This window comes from Aptenodytes forsteri, unplaced genomic scaffold (assembly GCF_000699145.1).
Source record: "Aptenodytes forsteri isolate BGI_AS27 unplaced genomic scaffold, ASM69914v1 Scaffold550, whole genome shotgun sequence".
Classification (NCBI taxonomy): Eukaryota; Metazoa; Chordata; class Aves; order Sphenisciformes; family Spheniscidae; genus Aptenodytes; species Aptenodytes forsteri.
Genome location: NW_008795689.1, coordinates 1174046 through 1189446, shown reverse-complemented (window position 1 = coordinate 1189446; position 15401 = coordinate 1174046). Strand labels below are relative to the sequence as shown.

At 54.8% G+C, this 15401-nt stretch overlaps 1 protein-coding gene across 1 annotated transcript in view; it reads left to right on the top strand.

Annotated features, from left to right (window-relative positions):
- Positions 1 to 14496, top strand: part of MYO18B (myosin XVIIIB) — an 80050-nt gene extending 65554 nt beyond the window's left edge. The window contains exons 40-44 of the mRNA XM_009282814.2: positions 2135 to 2268; positions 3487 to 3528; positions 4267 to 4428; positions 12087 to 13381; positions 14003 to 14496. Coding sequence (XP_009281089.1) covers positions 2135 to 2268; positions 3487 to 3528; positions 4267 to 4428; positions 12087 to 13380 — 1632 coding nt within the window. The 3' untranslated portion in view covers position 13381; positions 14003 to 14496. The remainder of the gene's footprint in view (positions 1 to 2134; positions 2269 to 3486; positions 3529 to 4266; positions 4429 to 12086; positions 13382 to 14002) is intronic.
- Positions 14497 to 15401: the final 905 nt, after the last annotated feature.

The following is a 15401-nucleotide window of genomic DNA, read 5'->3' as shown; positions in this document are numbered from 1 at the left end:
ATGCGGAAGGCAGTGGGGCGGGGGGGACCCCACCAGCCGCCGGGACACGCTGTTTGCTGCTCTCGCAGCTGCGCCTGGGGGATTTCTTTTGTCACCAGCCAGAGGAAGCGGGGTCAGGGTGCCGGGAGGGGTGCGCGCCGCTGTGTGCCTGGCTGCCTCCCTGCCAGTCACTGTCAGATTAATAATAGCAGAGCGGAAGAAAGGAATTAAATGCAGCCACTGAACTATATTTAATTTGCGCTATATCCTGGAGCCAAGGAACTAGTTCAATAGAGACTCTTATCAGCCTGTTTGAAGGGTTGAGCTTTTTATCTAGCAGTTGTTTTACTACCTGGGCTCACAATCACAAATAACTGAATACAGGCGTGTAGACAGACGAAGCTTGGGACTCTCTCCCCTTGGGCTATTCTCCTCTCGGGGGTCAGCGTTTCACCATGTGCCCCCTCCCGAGCCCCCGGCTGTTTGCTGGGTCAGCCCCGGCATGGGGAGCATCTCTGCTGCCTGGGCCATCCCCATGTGACTCGGAGAGGTTTCTATGACAAAAGGGTCCTTTCCACCCTCCTGCATTTGCCCGAGCTGGGAGGGAAGCAAAGGGCTTGGAAACGCTGAGTTTCAGAAAGGTTCTTGGCAGGTTTTACCAATGCCGGTGCTTTTCCAGAAGCAACTGTGATGCTGTGCAACCCAAACTGGGATATTTCTTTGCATGTTTTTATGAACCGAAATGCTCTTCCCCTTGGGCCTGCGCGCCCGGTGATCCCAGGGCTTTCATTATTTACTCTGACAGTCTGCCGGCTCCTGCGCTATGGCCTGTCGCAGCCCGCGCTGCAAATCATCTCTCAGCTTGTCACCACCGAGATGGCAATTTTACAGCTGGCAGCTTCAATCACGGTGAATTTGCCGCTCGCGCTAGCTCTCTTTCTCTCTCTGCCATGTGATGGTTTAGAAAACCGCATGAAGATTTCCTTCCTGGCTGAAAGGACTTGGGATCTGATGAACACGGTGGTGCTCAGCTGCGGTGGGCGGGCAGTGCCGGGTCGGCATCCTCGGTGCACCATGAGGCCGCCCAGCCGTGGGCGATGATGGGTCCACGGAGCCATACAGGTTGTGCTGCTCGTCTGGCTTTTCCTCCCTGTAGTTTAAATTATGAATGGAATTTCTGGTTTTTCTTATCAGCTCCAGCATTTCTGGAAAGGGCTTTGTTTCCAAGCAGGTGTGTGGTGTGTGTGAGTGGAGGAGCAGCCCCAAAACGCCCGGGAGCATCCCTGCAGTCTGTGCCCCGCTCTGTCCCTGGCAGGGACATGGTGCTCCCACACAGGGTGCTTTTACATGTTCCACACGAGGCAGGGGGGTTAATGTTTAATATCAGATTTACTCATTTGGTATATTGACGTTACATTTTGATTTAGCAGAGCGATACAGCAGTGTACTGAAATCACAGCACGGGCACAACACAGCAATTGCAACATACACCCGAGTCACTACATAGATGTGATGCCCGTCCCCAGCCTCTATACACTCAGCGCCACGGCACTGGGCATCCCCAGCTGCCGGGAAGGGATGTGTGGGTTGAAGCCAGCTCAAGCCCGTTGCTCTCTTCAAAGTTCATTTTACTACTTGTCCAGGTTTTATACTCTCTGTTGGGCTGGGCCACATATATGCTCCCCCCACGCTGGTCTGGCTGGCTGAGGAAGACATTACTCTCTACTAATTACCTCTGGGAAGGCTGTTTGTACAACCTGATGATGCCCTGGTGCAGCTGTGTGCCTAAAACCAAGGTCACCCTCCCCTCCCCAGAGTTAAGTTCAGTTTCCACACGGTAATCGCTGGTGGGTCCTTACATTCTGCCCAGCGCTCGGGATTTTTGGCTTATCTCCTCTGAGCCTTTTTCCGTTGTGGGGGATGTTGGTTGGTCATGGAGGGTTTCAGCTTCATTTGCTCCTCTTCTCGTGTAAGATGAAGTTTGCATTTTACAAGCTATTGCACACACAGCAGGGTGCAGCGGCAGGTAGCAAGCCCTGGCAGGGCACAGAGACCGCTGGGGTGGGGGGAGTTTCAGCAGACGCCTCGCTCGCCTGCTCCGCGGTTCGGGGTGCCGCGTCGGGGTGCAGGTGCTAACCCGGTGCCGTCCGTGCAGGAGCAGCAGCTGGCAGAGCTGGCGGCGGTGCGGCAGGTCCTGCAGGCTGACCTGGGGACCTCCATCCGGCGCATCGCTGACCTGCAGGTGGCCCTGGAGGAGCTGCGGTCCAGCGATGAGAGCGATGCCGAGAGGTGAGACGAGGAGCACCGGGGGCTGGCGGGGCTGTGGGGGCTGCAGAGGGACAGAGGGGCAGGCTCAGATGCTTTGCGGTGGGGAAGGATGCTGCACTGTGCAAGGGTGATGCCATGGTGGCCGTAAGCTGCACATCTGCATCCTGGAGTATTTTCACTGCAGCAGCACAGGTCCATGAACAAGAAAATTCATGTTAATGAAAGGTTTCATGAAAAAGCGTCACCCTTAAAATCATATTGTGTGGCCCAGCTTAAAGTAAGCAAAAAGGGTGGAAATAGCCCCATTTGCAGAGCAAGCTCCTGTCCCTAGCAGAGTGGCGTGCTGCTATGTGTCAGCAGGTGCCCCAGCACTGGATTTATGGATTGAAAATCCTGCACTTGCTTCAGCTACAGGAGCTGGGGGGCTGGAGGAACCGGTGAAGCTGGGCGGATTGGGTAGAGGATTTTGCTAGGAAAAAATGGGAAACAAATTCCAGTGAATTTTTCAGGTGCTATTTCTACAGCCCTCCAATTTTCCCCTCTGTTACACTGCTAAAGGGGCTTTGTGACAAATGGAGACAAAATAGGTAAATGCATTTAAAAAAAAAAAAAGCAGAGATGTGCTTGTCACCATGCCATGAGAAGAGATTCTCTTTATGTAGTGATTAAACTAGGGAAGGGTGAGATAGAAACCGTGAGCTCAGAAATTCACTTCTTCCTAAAAAAAAAAGGTGATTTCCAATACAATTGACACATTAGCAGGAGGTGAGAAGTGCTTCCCGGCAGGGACATCCGCAGCTGCTGTGTGCAGGAAAAGCGGTGTAATTTGCTCCCTGCCCTTCACCAGCACGGGCACAGCGGAGGTGTCCTGCGAGTGCAAATGCAACATACGCTGCAGCAGCACCCATCTCTGTGATGGGGGTGCATGCACTGGGGTCCCTCTTGCAGACCAGGGCCTGAAGGGTGCAGGGAGCAGGTGAGGAGGTCTTTAGCCATGCAGCGTGCTGGGAATGGCCCCACCGCTGCCCCACTGCAGCTCTGCTCGGGCCGTTGGGGGGGGTACGTTACCCAACTCAGGCGTAATCCTGCTCTGATCGTACGGGCAGCCACAGCAGCAAGCTTTGATACAGTTAGTCTGGGAAGTTTTCATCACATCAGACTCACGCGGTGGCTTCGGGGAGGCTGTGCGAGCCATCGGCAGCACCGCAGCTGACTCTCTCTTTTGTCCCTTGGTTGCAGCGTGCAGACGGCGCGGGAGTCGCTCTGCTCCAGGAGGGAGACGTGAGTGAGCCCTGGGGAGCTGCCAGCCGAATGGCAGGAGCCTGCACTGGGTTGTGCGATGGGTTATGGACCACCAGCTGCCCGCAGCCTGCTGAGGCACCACTCGGGCACAGATGGGCTTTTGGATGCGCTGGCTTTGTGTGCCTCCCATGCCTGTCGACCTGCTCGCTTTCCCTGGGAGCTCTGTCTGTTAAACTGAGCGGGATGCGCTCATTCCTCCTGGCTGCACTTTGAGAATATGAAGCCGATCTGTGGCTTTGAAGGAAAACGGAGATCCTAAAGGATTTAATCTGCTGCAGCTGGAGTGTGGGGTCCCAGCAGGGGGGCAGCGGTAGCGCCAGCCCAGGGGTGCATTAGGGCACAGTGGGGCGCCCGGGGTCACGCTGGCTCTGCCACTGCAGCTCCAGTCCTGGGGCACTGCAGGCAGCAGCAGGGTTTTCCTGCCCACTGTCTACAGGCTACAGGGCACTTATAAAAGCATGAGGGAAATAGTTAATGGCAGCAGCAATGGCACAAGGACCAGGTTGTCTGAAAAGGTTTGTTTTGTCCGATCTGTGCCGGTGCCACAGAACAGCCAGAGCAGAGCCCACCAGCTGGAGCTGCCATTGCTGGAGCTGTGAAGGAGTCTGCGGTCTGTGCCTGGTCTCACCCTCACATGTGCTCCAGGACCCCTTCCCAGTGACACCGGCCCTCTTGCCTGTGCTTGCAGAGCTAACAGAGTCTCACCTCTCCCCGCAGGGATGCCTGCTCCAGCGTCGGCTCCACGCTCAGTCTAGAGCCTGCAGAGACCATCAAGTCCTGGCCGGGGTCGTCGGTGGGCTGGTCTTCCCCGGTGGGTGCCAGCGTGGCCGGGAGCCTCTCGGCGCAGTTTGTCAGCAGCCGCAGCACCCACAGCCCGAGGTAAGGGGCCCCCAGCCCATCCTGGGCACAGCCACCTCCAGTGATAACAGACGCGCGGCTGCTCCGCTTGCACAAGGTGCCTGCCGCAGCTTTCCTCCAGGAAAACTGCAAGTGCTTGGTGCCAGGTCCAGCATCTTGCAGATGCATGGATGGTAGAAAAATATCTTGCAGGAGCAAGCCATCACAAACGTATTTTAAACCCTCCTGTATTTTTACTTAAAAAAAAAGTGCAAGAGGCAGGAGTAGGCTGCAGGCAGCGCTGATTTCTCAGCGTTCAGGCACAGAGAGGTGGCCGTGGGCATCCTGCCCTGTCGGGGTGTCAAGGACAGCAGGCAGAGCTGGCAGCCCTGGCAGCTGCTCTCCCATCACAAGTGTCTGCATGGCCCGACCCTGCAGCCTGGCAGGCAGGTGCTGCCTGCTCTCCTAGCTCCGGTCTGCCGGGAGTTGTGGCTGCTCGTGGCCCCTCGAATGGGGACACACATGCAGTGGGTGCAGCCCGTAACTCCCTCAGCAGAGCCGAGCATCCCAAACCGCTGCGTATCCTCAGAGGCTCCCACATGCTCTCTTTGGCTTTTATTTTCCCGTGGAAAAAATAAAGTCACCTTTTATGGGTGACAGATCCCACGGTGCAGTGAGGAGCACCGCGGTGGCACCACTGCAATGCCGGCAGCTGCTCGGGAACAGGGAAGCCCCCGCAGCTCATCACGGGGTGTTGCAGATGCTGGCCCGGGGACAGCGGGCGCTTCGGCTGCGCTCCTTTCAGGGCGTGCAGAAAGGAGGTCGGGGGGACCCGTGGTATTTAAGGTCAAAACATCAAATCAAGGAAGGTAGTCGCTGCCACACCAGGATCAGTGAAATGCTAGATGAAAGTCGCTACATCAAAAACATGCTTCAAGCAGTATAATATCCCTTGATGTGTTCTCTAGAGATAATTTAAAGAGGCAATGCAGCCTATTTGAGGATTTGTACGCCATATGCTCGCCTTTCGCTGCTGAGGAAACAGTATGCATTTATACAGTTCTAATATAAAATATGCTAATTTTTGACGGTAATGCTAATGGGCTGTGAGGGAGTTGGAGAGTGGCCCAAGCACTCGCATAGCAAAACTGCCTCAGCTCGGCTCCCGCTGCTGCTCTGGGGTGCTTGGCGGCAGGGCTGCCCGGGCCATGGTGGGTGCCCAGGCGCCCAGCCCCAGTTGAGGCCACCTCGCCTGAGTGCCTGTCAGACAGACCCTCCAGCCCAGAGGCAAACCCATGGTTTTACAGCTGTCCCCGGCACTGCAGGGTCACAGACAAACCATTTCTTTGTGTTTCATGTGTGAAGTAATTGCATGGGTTGAGTTTTGAAAAGCCCTGTAAATCAGGGTCTGGTGGCTGCATCTCAGAAGGGAAGTGGTGGGGACAGGGAAGGGCATCGGGTCTCCTTGGAGGCTTGGGAGAGCCGTAGGTGAGCAGAGATGGAGCTTTGAGTCCTGGGGTCAGAGCAGCGCGGGGCTGAAGTGGCTCCAGAGAGCATCATCCCCACCTAGGGAAGGTGCATGCAAAGACCTGCAAAACAATAGCTTTGTAACAAACAAAAGCACGCTTTTTTGCATAATGCATGATCTGTAGCACTGATTGCCGTGGGACGAGGTGGCAGCCAGCAGTGCACACGGGGGGAAAGACCGACTAGCCAAATCCACAGTGGGCAGGGCTGGTGGTACCCCTGCCTGCAGCCCCGGTGGTACCCCTGCCTGCAGCCCCTGACTCGGGGCCTCCCTGCTGCACTGCTTTCCTGGGGATGATGTATCGGGACATGCATCACTATTTTCCTGGCTTTTCCTCCCATTCTCCCCTGGAACTGGGGTGGTGGCCAGGCTGACACTTGGCACAGCTCACTGTGGCACCCGCCTGCTCCCTGTTCATGTGCAGGTTCATAGACAGATGCTCCGAGCCGATAGGGTTTGATAGGGTTTGCAGACTGCCATTTCATTGCAGACATTAGTATTAAGCTCCCTGCTCTGATTTTGGTGAGGTCTGTCCCCACTGCTTTCACCTGTTTTGTACAGTAAAATAACTATTGCCAGAATTAATTTTCTGAAGAGCAAGTCCCCTGGTAGCGGACACCTCGAGCATGCTAGAGCAGTTTGAAGCGGTCCATTGCTTATACACGGCAGAATTTAAGGGTGGTCAGCAGGGCTGGGACCTGTGGGGAGGTGCTGGGTGGGAGCCCTGAGAGCAGCCGGCAGAGCTCACTGAGACCCTGCACCCCACCGCAGCACCCATCAGAAAAGTAATTCCTCAGTACTGCTTACAGGTCTTCGGTCCAAATAACCCAGCTCTGATTATAAATGAATGGCAGCAAATCAGAAGTTATGGCTAATATCATATTTCTGAGCTGAAGTACACTGGATTTATAATAAAAGGGCAGGTATGTAGGCTTGGGGATTAATAAAAATGACTTACTGGACTGACTGTGGCCATTGTGAGAAGCAATTTGTACCTAGACCTGGAAAGAGTGTGACAATCTGCCTCCATCCTGGGGGTCATGAAGGGGTGAATTGCAAATCCTGGTGTCATAGCTGTGTTTGGCTTCAGCTAATCTAAGATGGAAATATTAAAGAGCAGGCTATATGAAATGCAAACAAACAGACGATGAGACTGGTAAGGTAATAAAAATGAGATCAGCGAAATGAACTCTTCCTTATTAAGATTCCTTTGTCTTACACAAGCACCCAGTAATGAAAAAGGAATCTTCCTAGCATTCACTTCTCAGCGCTACATATGGGATATTTCCTGAACAAACAGCTGCCAAAAGCCAGAGGAAAGCATAGAAGGCTGTTATCGTCTGTGTAGTGTATGGGAATGAGAGATTTGATTAACGTTTTCTTTAATTCTCTGCTATTTAAGTGCTTATACAAAATGTTGGCCAGCAGGGCTAAGCCTCAATAAATACAGCACATTGCAGAGTTGGAATAAACTATTAGTTTTTTTTTTCTTAGGAAGCCAATTCAAAACTTTATGCATTTATTCTGCCCCTCGCCAGGCAGGTCAGGGTTGCATTGCGATAGAGGGGCTGATCCGGAGGTGCAGCAGGGAATGGCCCTGCAGCACAGGGCTCTGCCTCTCGGTTCCTGCATCCCACGGCACCGCGGCATCCGCAGCTCTGGCATCACCCTGGCATCCCTTCCTCTTCTGCTTTGGTACAGGAAAGCAGGAGCCTGGGTCCCAAGGCTGGTGGAGATCCGACACATTTATTTTTAAACATCATTGTGTCAAAAGCAAATCATTGTATGGGAAACTGGGAGCTCTTCTGTAGATGACGGTGTGACAAGAAAATCCTCTTCTGACAGAAATTAGGCCAGTCTCTTTTCTATCCCTGAAATGGGGTTGTCTTGGCTTTATATATGAGCTACCAGGAAAAGCATCTGAGCCACACTTTCATCCCTGGTCATGTGTTGCAATGCATGTGTGGATTTTTATTGTATAAATTATTTCAACTAGCATAATTGTAATCATGTTAATTGCTATGTAATCTTCGCTAATTATTGTTGTATGTCATTTGCTTTGGTGTGAATGGCATATTGCAGAACTCCGTTTGGCTTACAGATGCCTTCTGAGTTCTGCATCGGGCCCTGCTTTTGCCTTTGGCTGGGGAAAATCATCTCCGACGCCGAGGCAAGGAGTGGCGGTTTGCTCGGTGGCCGTAGTGTGCTCGCGGTCCTGCCTCCTGCAGTTCACCCACCACCAGTGCTGCCTGGGGCTCCCAGGGGTTATTCCAAGCCCTGGGAGTTATTGCCGGCACGTCAGCCCTTAGCCTGGGATTTATGGATGAGCAGAGGATGCTGCAGGATGGGACCGTCTCGCACTTGTGCCCTGCCTTGTGCGGAGGCTTGAGTACGGCCAAGAGACGATTAGCCATGATTTTGGGATGGGTTTTTTTGGTAGCCATCAGAGTACAGTTAAAGGAACAAATGATGAGGACGGGGTGCTGGTACAGTGGTGTGGGGTGTAGCCGCGGTGGCACAGCTTGACCGGTGACAGGGGACAGCAGTCCAGCCTCCCCGGCTCAGCAGCCCAGCGGGATGTGGTAGCACCAGCACCGGCCTCTTGGCTTGTTCCGTCAGAAACCTGTTGCATGGGAGAAATTACCTTGTGGTCCCCAGGCTCCTTTTGCAGAAAGTGATTAATTGAAAAGGAGGTGTGATTTCAGTGCACCCGTGGCGCGGGAGCAGGGGCTGCTGCCTTCGTACGCGCTGGGGCACACAGCGGCAGTGGCTGGTGCCGGGGTGGGCGGCAGCTCGGAGAGGGAGGGTCTCCAGAGGTGGGCAAAGCAGGTTTTGGCTTCCTAGGAGGGGAGGCGATAACACATTTTGCTGGAAGGACCTGAGCATTTTAGATGCTGGAAAGCAAGAGGAAAAGCATCAAAAGCAGATAAATCTCTGCAGTGTTTCCCCACCGTGCGGTGCCTTTTTGCTACTAGTGTAAACCTTGAGGAGTATTTGCATTTTCATTTAAAACCCAATCAGGCCCTGCATACGCTCGCCAGGCAGCTGATGCTGCTTGGAGTCAACATGCCATGACCCTGGCGCCCAACCTGCCGGCACCGGCACCGCACGCACTGACCATGGGCTGCTAAGCCATGTCCGGAGAGATGCGGCTTCCCTAGGGAAACCAGCCCTTTCCCTGGCGTGTGCGGCTGGGCTTCGCTTGATGAATGCAGCTAATAGGAACTGTTGGGAGCGACAAGGATGGATGGGGTGATCTTGGGCTTCAGCTCTCCTGCTGAAAACCGGGGCATGGAAAGCATGGGCAGGAGATGCTCCATTACACAGAGGTCCCTGCTGGGACCCCAGGGGCTGCGGGGCCTTGGTGGCCAGACTCGTACTAGCCATGGAAGCTGGAGAAACAATCCCGTGTTTGCAGCTCTCACTCTACTTCAGGCTCTAAAGATTTTCATAAAAATAATAACTGTCTGTCATGCTGAACAGGACAATAAGTAGCAGCATGTAAACCATCCGTGTTCACAGTCCATTAGTGTTTCTTACCTCTCCAGCTCACTTTTATCTCAGTCTTAAAAACCAAAGAAAAATATTGAAGCTGGCTGTTTAATTTATGAAAGTCAGTCGTGCAGCAGTCAGTTTACAGTATTATTTGGAAACGTAGAGAGTGATTGAAGCAATTTCCGTACAAATTCTCATGGAAGGATTACACCAGCTATTTAGGTAAGATGCAATTTAGGATCCTAAAAACCAGCATTATCGAAATGTCTCAAACTATTAATCAGCTGCAAGGCTTCAGCAACGTCGGGTGCAGCGGTGCGGCGTAGCCCTGGAGGTTTCTGCGTTCCAGGGAGATTAAATCTCTGGTTAATTCATTTTGCATTGGATAATCAAATGGTCTGTGCCTGTTTAATGAGCTGTGGGCACACAGCATGGTGGTGAGTGCCAGGGCCAGGCGGGCATCTCCGTGCCCTGGGCTGTGCCAGTGGGCGCCGGGGACCTGAAGCCGATCCATTACCCCATCACTTCTGCAAGTGCTTACGTTTCCCAGATGTAGAGTTGGTCTTCAACCCACCTCAGCATGTAAATTGTTTCACGGGTCAGCGGAGCCTGGTCCAAACGGGTCCCGCGCGGTGGCTGGATTATCTGCTGTCACCCCAATCCCATGGCAATCCCAGCATTCCCGGGGCAGGATGCTTCATTACCAGCGATGTAAAACTTGACCACTGCTCCCGCACCTTGAAGCCTGCTGGCCTTCTAGAGGTGTATTTGTATTTAGGTTCTGCTGCATTACTCTACCCTTTGCTCTCTTTTTCCTTCCTCCTTTCTCAGACAAATTCACATCCCGGCAGCCTTCTCGTTAAGGCCAATTCCAGGTCCCCTTTGGCTGAGTGATGCCGGGGGTATCCGCGAGTGGGGCTAATCCACTGGCGGTGCCGGTAGCTGCCAACACTAGGCACAGCCTTTGTCAAAAGACATCGCTCGCAGGCACCTATGCTCCTCCTCTCACCGGCAAGCGGCTGTGTGTGAGCAGCTATAAGATAGTAACTGGCTATCATTGATCTAAAGCGACGTACCAAAGAGAGGTGCGGCGCAGCTCTGCAGAGTGCCTGCTTTGTTTCAGATGTGTCCTGGCAAAGAGGCCCTTTGCCTTTCCCTACAGTGGGACAGGCAGAAAATGCAGTTTTTCAGCCCTTCAAGCCAACGTAGGTGCTTGGCAGGGGCGGGGGGGGCATGTAAAGTGTCACATTGGGAGCTTAGTGTCAGCAGTGACACCAAGCCCACCACTGACTGCAGCCCCCTCCCCACCTCTGTGCATCAGCTACACAAGGAAGGGGACAGGCTTGGTGCAGAGAAGCTCTTTCTGCAGCCTGCATGTGCCAGGATCCGACCGCTTGGGAGGGGCTTTGGCAGCTGAACAGGCGCCGCATTGGCATCCCGCGGTGCCCGAGGAGATGCGCCCAAGCTCCTGTCCTGGCAGAGTGGGTGCTCAGTGCCATCAAACGCTTTGGGGAGGGACAGGCAGGATTTGGGCGAAGGCAGGACCATCTCCTGCTCCTACCACGCTGCCACCCCATCCCTGTCCCGCTCAGCAAGCGGCCAGTGCAGGGGTGGGAATGGTGTCACCACAGTGGTCCCAGAGCACCTCTTGCAGCCCCGTGGCGAGGAGCAGGAGTTAAATCAGGAAAACCAGCTGGCTGGCGAGGCTCCTCCTGGCCATTGTCTCCTGGTGGGCTGGAACCATGTGCCGGTCCCAGCCACAGACCCGCTGTGTGCTGCTCTGCTCTCAGCACAGAGGGGCATGATATTATTTATTATTATTATTATTATTATATTATTATTGCCCTTTCTGCTGCTCCACATATGCATGCACAAGCTATTACCCTTTCTGCTGCTCCACATATGCACTCTGCACAAGCTGCAATCCTGGTAGCAAGAGCCACAGCTGCCTGTGCTGCGCTGCTGCCATCCCCAATTTGGCACCATGTTCTGGCTAAGCCAACCCTACAGACTGTCCGTCAGCCTGCCGGGTGCGGGCTGCGTGTTCTGGGAACGGTGTCCTACTGTGACGGTGACCGGCGTGGCTCCTCTTTGGCAAGCGGAGGGGAAGCCCACACGGTTCCTGCCATCCGCATCAGCCCCCATTTGCAGGGTGAGGTCCCATCCCCACACATCACTTCTGTCAGTCGCTCTTCAATGAGCAGCCCCTGGCCAGGCGTCATTTGGCTCTTGCAGTTCACAATTGTTTTCCCTCCTTAGCAGGACCCTGGGTGAAACGTGCCCCGCAATAACGTTAAGATGCATTCGGGGCACTCTGCAAGCTGGTTTCATAAAATTGTAGTGAATAATCTTTGGCTTTGACAAAAATAAAATAAATCCTACATATTGCTATAATCCATCGAGAAAAAAGGACATTTGGAGGTATGTGTTCGTTTGGCTGAGCTAAAGGCGGTCACGCCACACACCCTACACCGTGGGTTTAGCCAGGTTGGCTGACTTAAGTTATTTAAGATAAAATCTTTGGGCATTGCCCAACTGCTCAATGCGGCAGCAGGAATTTATTCTGAGACTACCATGCCAATAACGGCTTTTCACTGCTCAGCCTTGTCCTTGCTGAATGACGTTACGGTCACTGGAAATCACACAGCTTAAACTAATGCCAATATCTGTTGTTTAGGGTGGGCAGAGACACAAAGGAACCAGCAGCGAGCAGGCCAGCTTCTTCCCTGAGCTCTGCCAGGTCCGTCGATGCTGCGGATCTGGGGAGGATGGCGAGTCCCTTGCTCGGTGCTAGAAGACGGGAATACAGAAAACCTCCGGCAGACGAAGAGGAACTCGAGAGCCCGAAAAAAGCTGCGGATAGGATAGGAGAGACGTCCCCGCTGGTGCTGCGGCAGGGGGGCTCCCCTGCCCCGGATGTGCGGTTCCCCAGCCCGCTATCTCCGACGGTGCCGAGGAGGAGAGGGCTCTCTCCGGCAGCAGGGCCGGTGCCCAGCTCGTCAGCCGCCCTCTCCGAGTATGTGGAGGAGCTGCGGCGGCATCGGGGAGCGGAGCGGGAGCAAGGGTGCCCAGTGCTGGGCGACACCTCTCCTCTCCCCATTTACCGCACCACCGGTGCCGCAGCCCTGCGGCGCTGCAGGGCTTTCCCAGTGGCGGAGGAATCCCCAGGGAAGCTTGATGGGAATCAGCTGGGGGAAGGCGAAGGAGCAGGCGCCAGCCTTGTCCGCTCCTCCAGCCTGCGGAGCATGGCCTCAGAGCTGGCCGAGCCGGCACGCTCTCCGGCGCTGAAAAGAGCATCAAAGTTCGGCTCCTACGACTCCCTCCTGCAAACCTTTGATGGCTCCAGCCGCCGACCGAACTCTCCAGCTGCGGGGATGGAGGCGCTGGGCACGCTGCGGCCGAACTCCTGGAGAAGCTTCCTGGAGCCGTCAGTGGAAGATGTGGAGGTGGGAAGGGGATCTGGGGGGCTCCTGAGCTCACCATCCAGCGACGGGCTGGGCGAGGGGAAGGGGAGCGACCCCTTCAGCTGGAGAATACCCACCCTCAACTATGAGAGGAGAACCAACGTCGACTTCGATGACTTCCTCCCGGCCATTCGCAAATCCCGCTCCACCAGCAGCCTGGCCAAGCCCAGGAGGGACAGAAAGGACGGCCACCGGCCCCTCACTGTCCGCTTCCAGGATGAAGCTGTAGCAGGTGGCTTGGCATCCTCTGAGACGAAGGGCATGACCAAGCGCAGCCCGGCCCTCCGGGAGGACCCCGGGGACCTCTCTGACTCCTCTTCGTCCTCTGGCTCCCTCCTCTCCTCCCGGAGCACCGACAGCATCAAGCGCCGGCCCCAGAGAGGGGATGGGGAAGGGTGCAGTGGCAAAGCCAGCACCCAGAGCAGTGGGGCAAGCCGCCGGGCAGAGGCAGAAGGGAAGGAAGATGATGTCAACAGCATCATGAGGAAGTATCTGGGAAAAGACTAAGGTAACCGTGCTCAGCCGCTGACCGGCACTAGCTCAGAGCAGCGGTGGCAGGTTTGCAGTGCTGGCCCCGAGCCGCTGCCCCTCCAGCCCACGTGGTGCCTGCACGGATGCCATGGGATGCATGAGGGATGCCCCGGGCCAGTGGGTGTCCCCAGGCTCCCCCCGGCACGCTGGAGCCACGCAGGGCAGGGAAGGCACTGGCCCGGCTTCAGCCCTGATGCCCGGCTGTGCTCCGCGCTCTGCAGCAGCCAGGACGGTGCCAGAGATGCCCTGCGGGGCGTGCGGCACTGGGGATGGCACCCCCCTTGCCCTCTCCTTGCTCCCTTCAGAGCTGCAGTGGGGTGGGCAATGGGGACACTGCCGGTGCCGGGGACAGCCCCAGAATTGGCCACAACACCAGCTCTGAGTCCACTGGGGTCCCCCGGCCTCCTGGTTTCCCAAAGATCATGTCCCCCAGCTCCTACCATGCCACCCGGCAGACACATCCTCCCGAGCCCCGCTGAGCACTCATCCCGGTGCCCATGCTTGTTCGGTTCATTTGCAATTCGCTTTGGCTGGATGCTGGAGGTTTTTAAACATACTGTGGTTTCTTTATGCTCCTGCCCTGTTTCCACCACCGCAGCTTTGCTCAGGACCAGCCGCAGGGACGAGGGACTTTCTTGTTCTCCTGCAGTTACTTGACTCAGGAGTTGGTGCTGTAATTAAAACCCAGCGGCTGCCATAGATGCCTGATAACATGCCACTCTGGCCAGGGGAAGGCCACGGGGGAAGGCCACGCTGTAAAGAGCTGGAGGAACACCAAACCCTCTCCTTTTTAACCCAGAAGGTGCAGCCCAGATGTCTCATCCCACGTAGCACTGCTCAAAAATCAGCTGAATGGCCAAAGGATGCTTTTGGATCTCGGTGTGACACTCAGCAACAGCGGAGCTCTGAAGCTTTTATAATTCCGTAGATATTTGAAGACAGATCCGTACATGCTTTCATGGCTCCTGCCTGTTTGGGACATCTGGGCACATCCCACTGGCTTGCAAGGCAGTGCTGTGGTGCGTGTGGCAATGGGAGGCTGTATTCAGATGTCTGCTTGGTTTTTACACAATAAAGTATTTGCTTCTTTGATATGAGCCTCTTCTTGTCTTTCCTCCTCTGCAGCGAGAGCAGGTCCATGGAAGCAGCGTGGTGCAGAGCCGAGCACTCCTCCTGCCAGCCCCCATGGCTGGGGGCTTTCTCACCCAAGACCCTGCCAGCCTCCCCATCTCTCTGCACTCACAAAAAGCTCTTTTTTCAGCCTCAACCCTCTTTCCTAGAAGAGATCCAAACTTACTCATTTATCAGAGGTTTGTGGCAAAATTATACAGGTACATGAACAAATCTCTCCATCAGTGATTTCTAAGTAATTTGCTTGACTGGGACATTTGCACCAATTTGCACAACCTCGTTGGACCCTCCAGGGTGGCCGCAGTGCAGCAGCAGCTTCAAAAGGCAAATTGGGTGGTTTTCAGCATTTTCTTTTGCCTTTTGGATTCTTCACGTTTATTTCTAATTTAAACGAAAGCCTTGCAGCAAGAGGCATTTTCCTTGTCACAGATGAATGCAAAACCTCCAGATGTGGGTTCACATCAGCAGTTTGCTCAGCCGCCCGTTGGCTGTCAGCATTTCCCAGCAATTCCTCGCTCCCAGCCAGCTCCGCGCTGCCGGCAGCCTGACAGGCAGGAGGCAGCTCCGCACAAGGTGACATTCCCTGCGCTTCCAGGTCTCTCTTTTGCTAGATGCGACTCATGCAAGAAGACAGCAAATGAAGAAATTACCTCTAATTAGTTTAAAATCGGCCTTTCTAATGATTCCGTTCTTTCTGGAAACAAAAATCAATGCATTTTGTAGTTCTTACGTGCCTCAGCACCACCACCCCGGCACACACTCAGCCGTGCACCGCAACCGGGTACGTGTGTCTGGTGGCTGGTCGGATCCTGCCCCTTCCTGGCTGGCAAAGCTGCCGTTCGGCACCCTCAGCTGCCGGCCCTGCC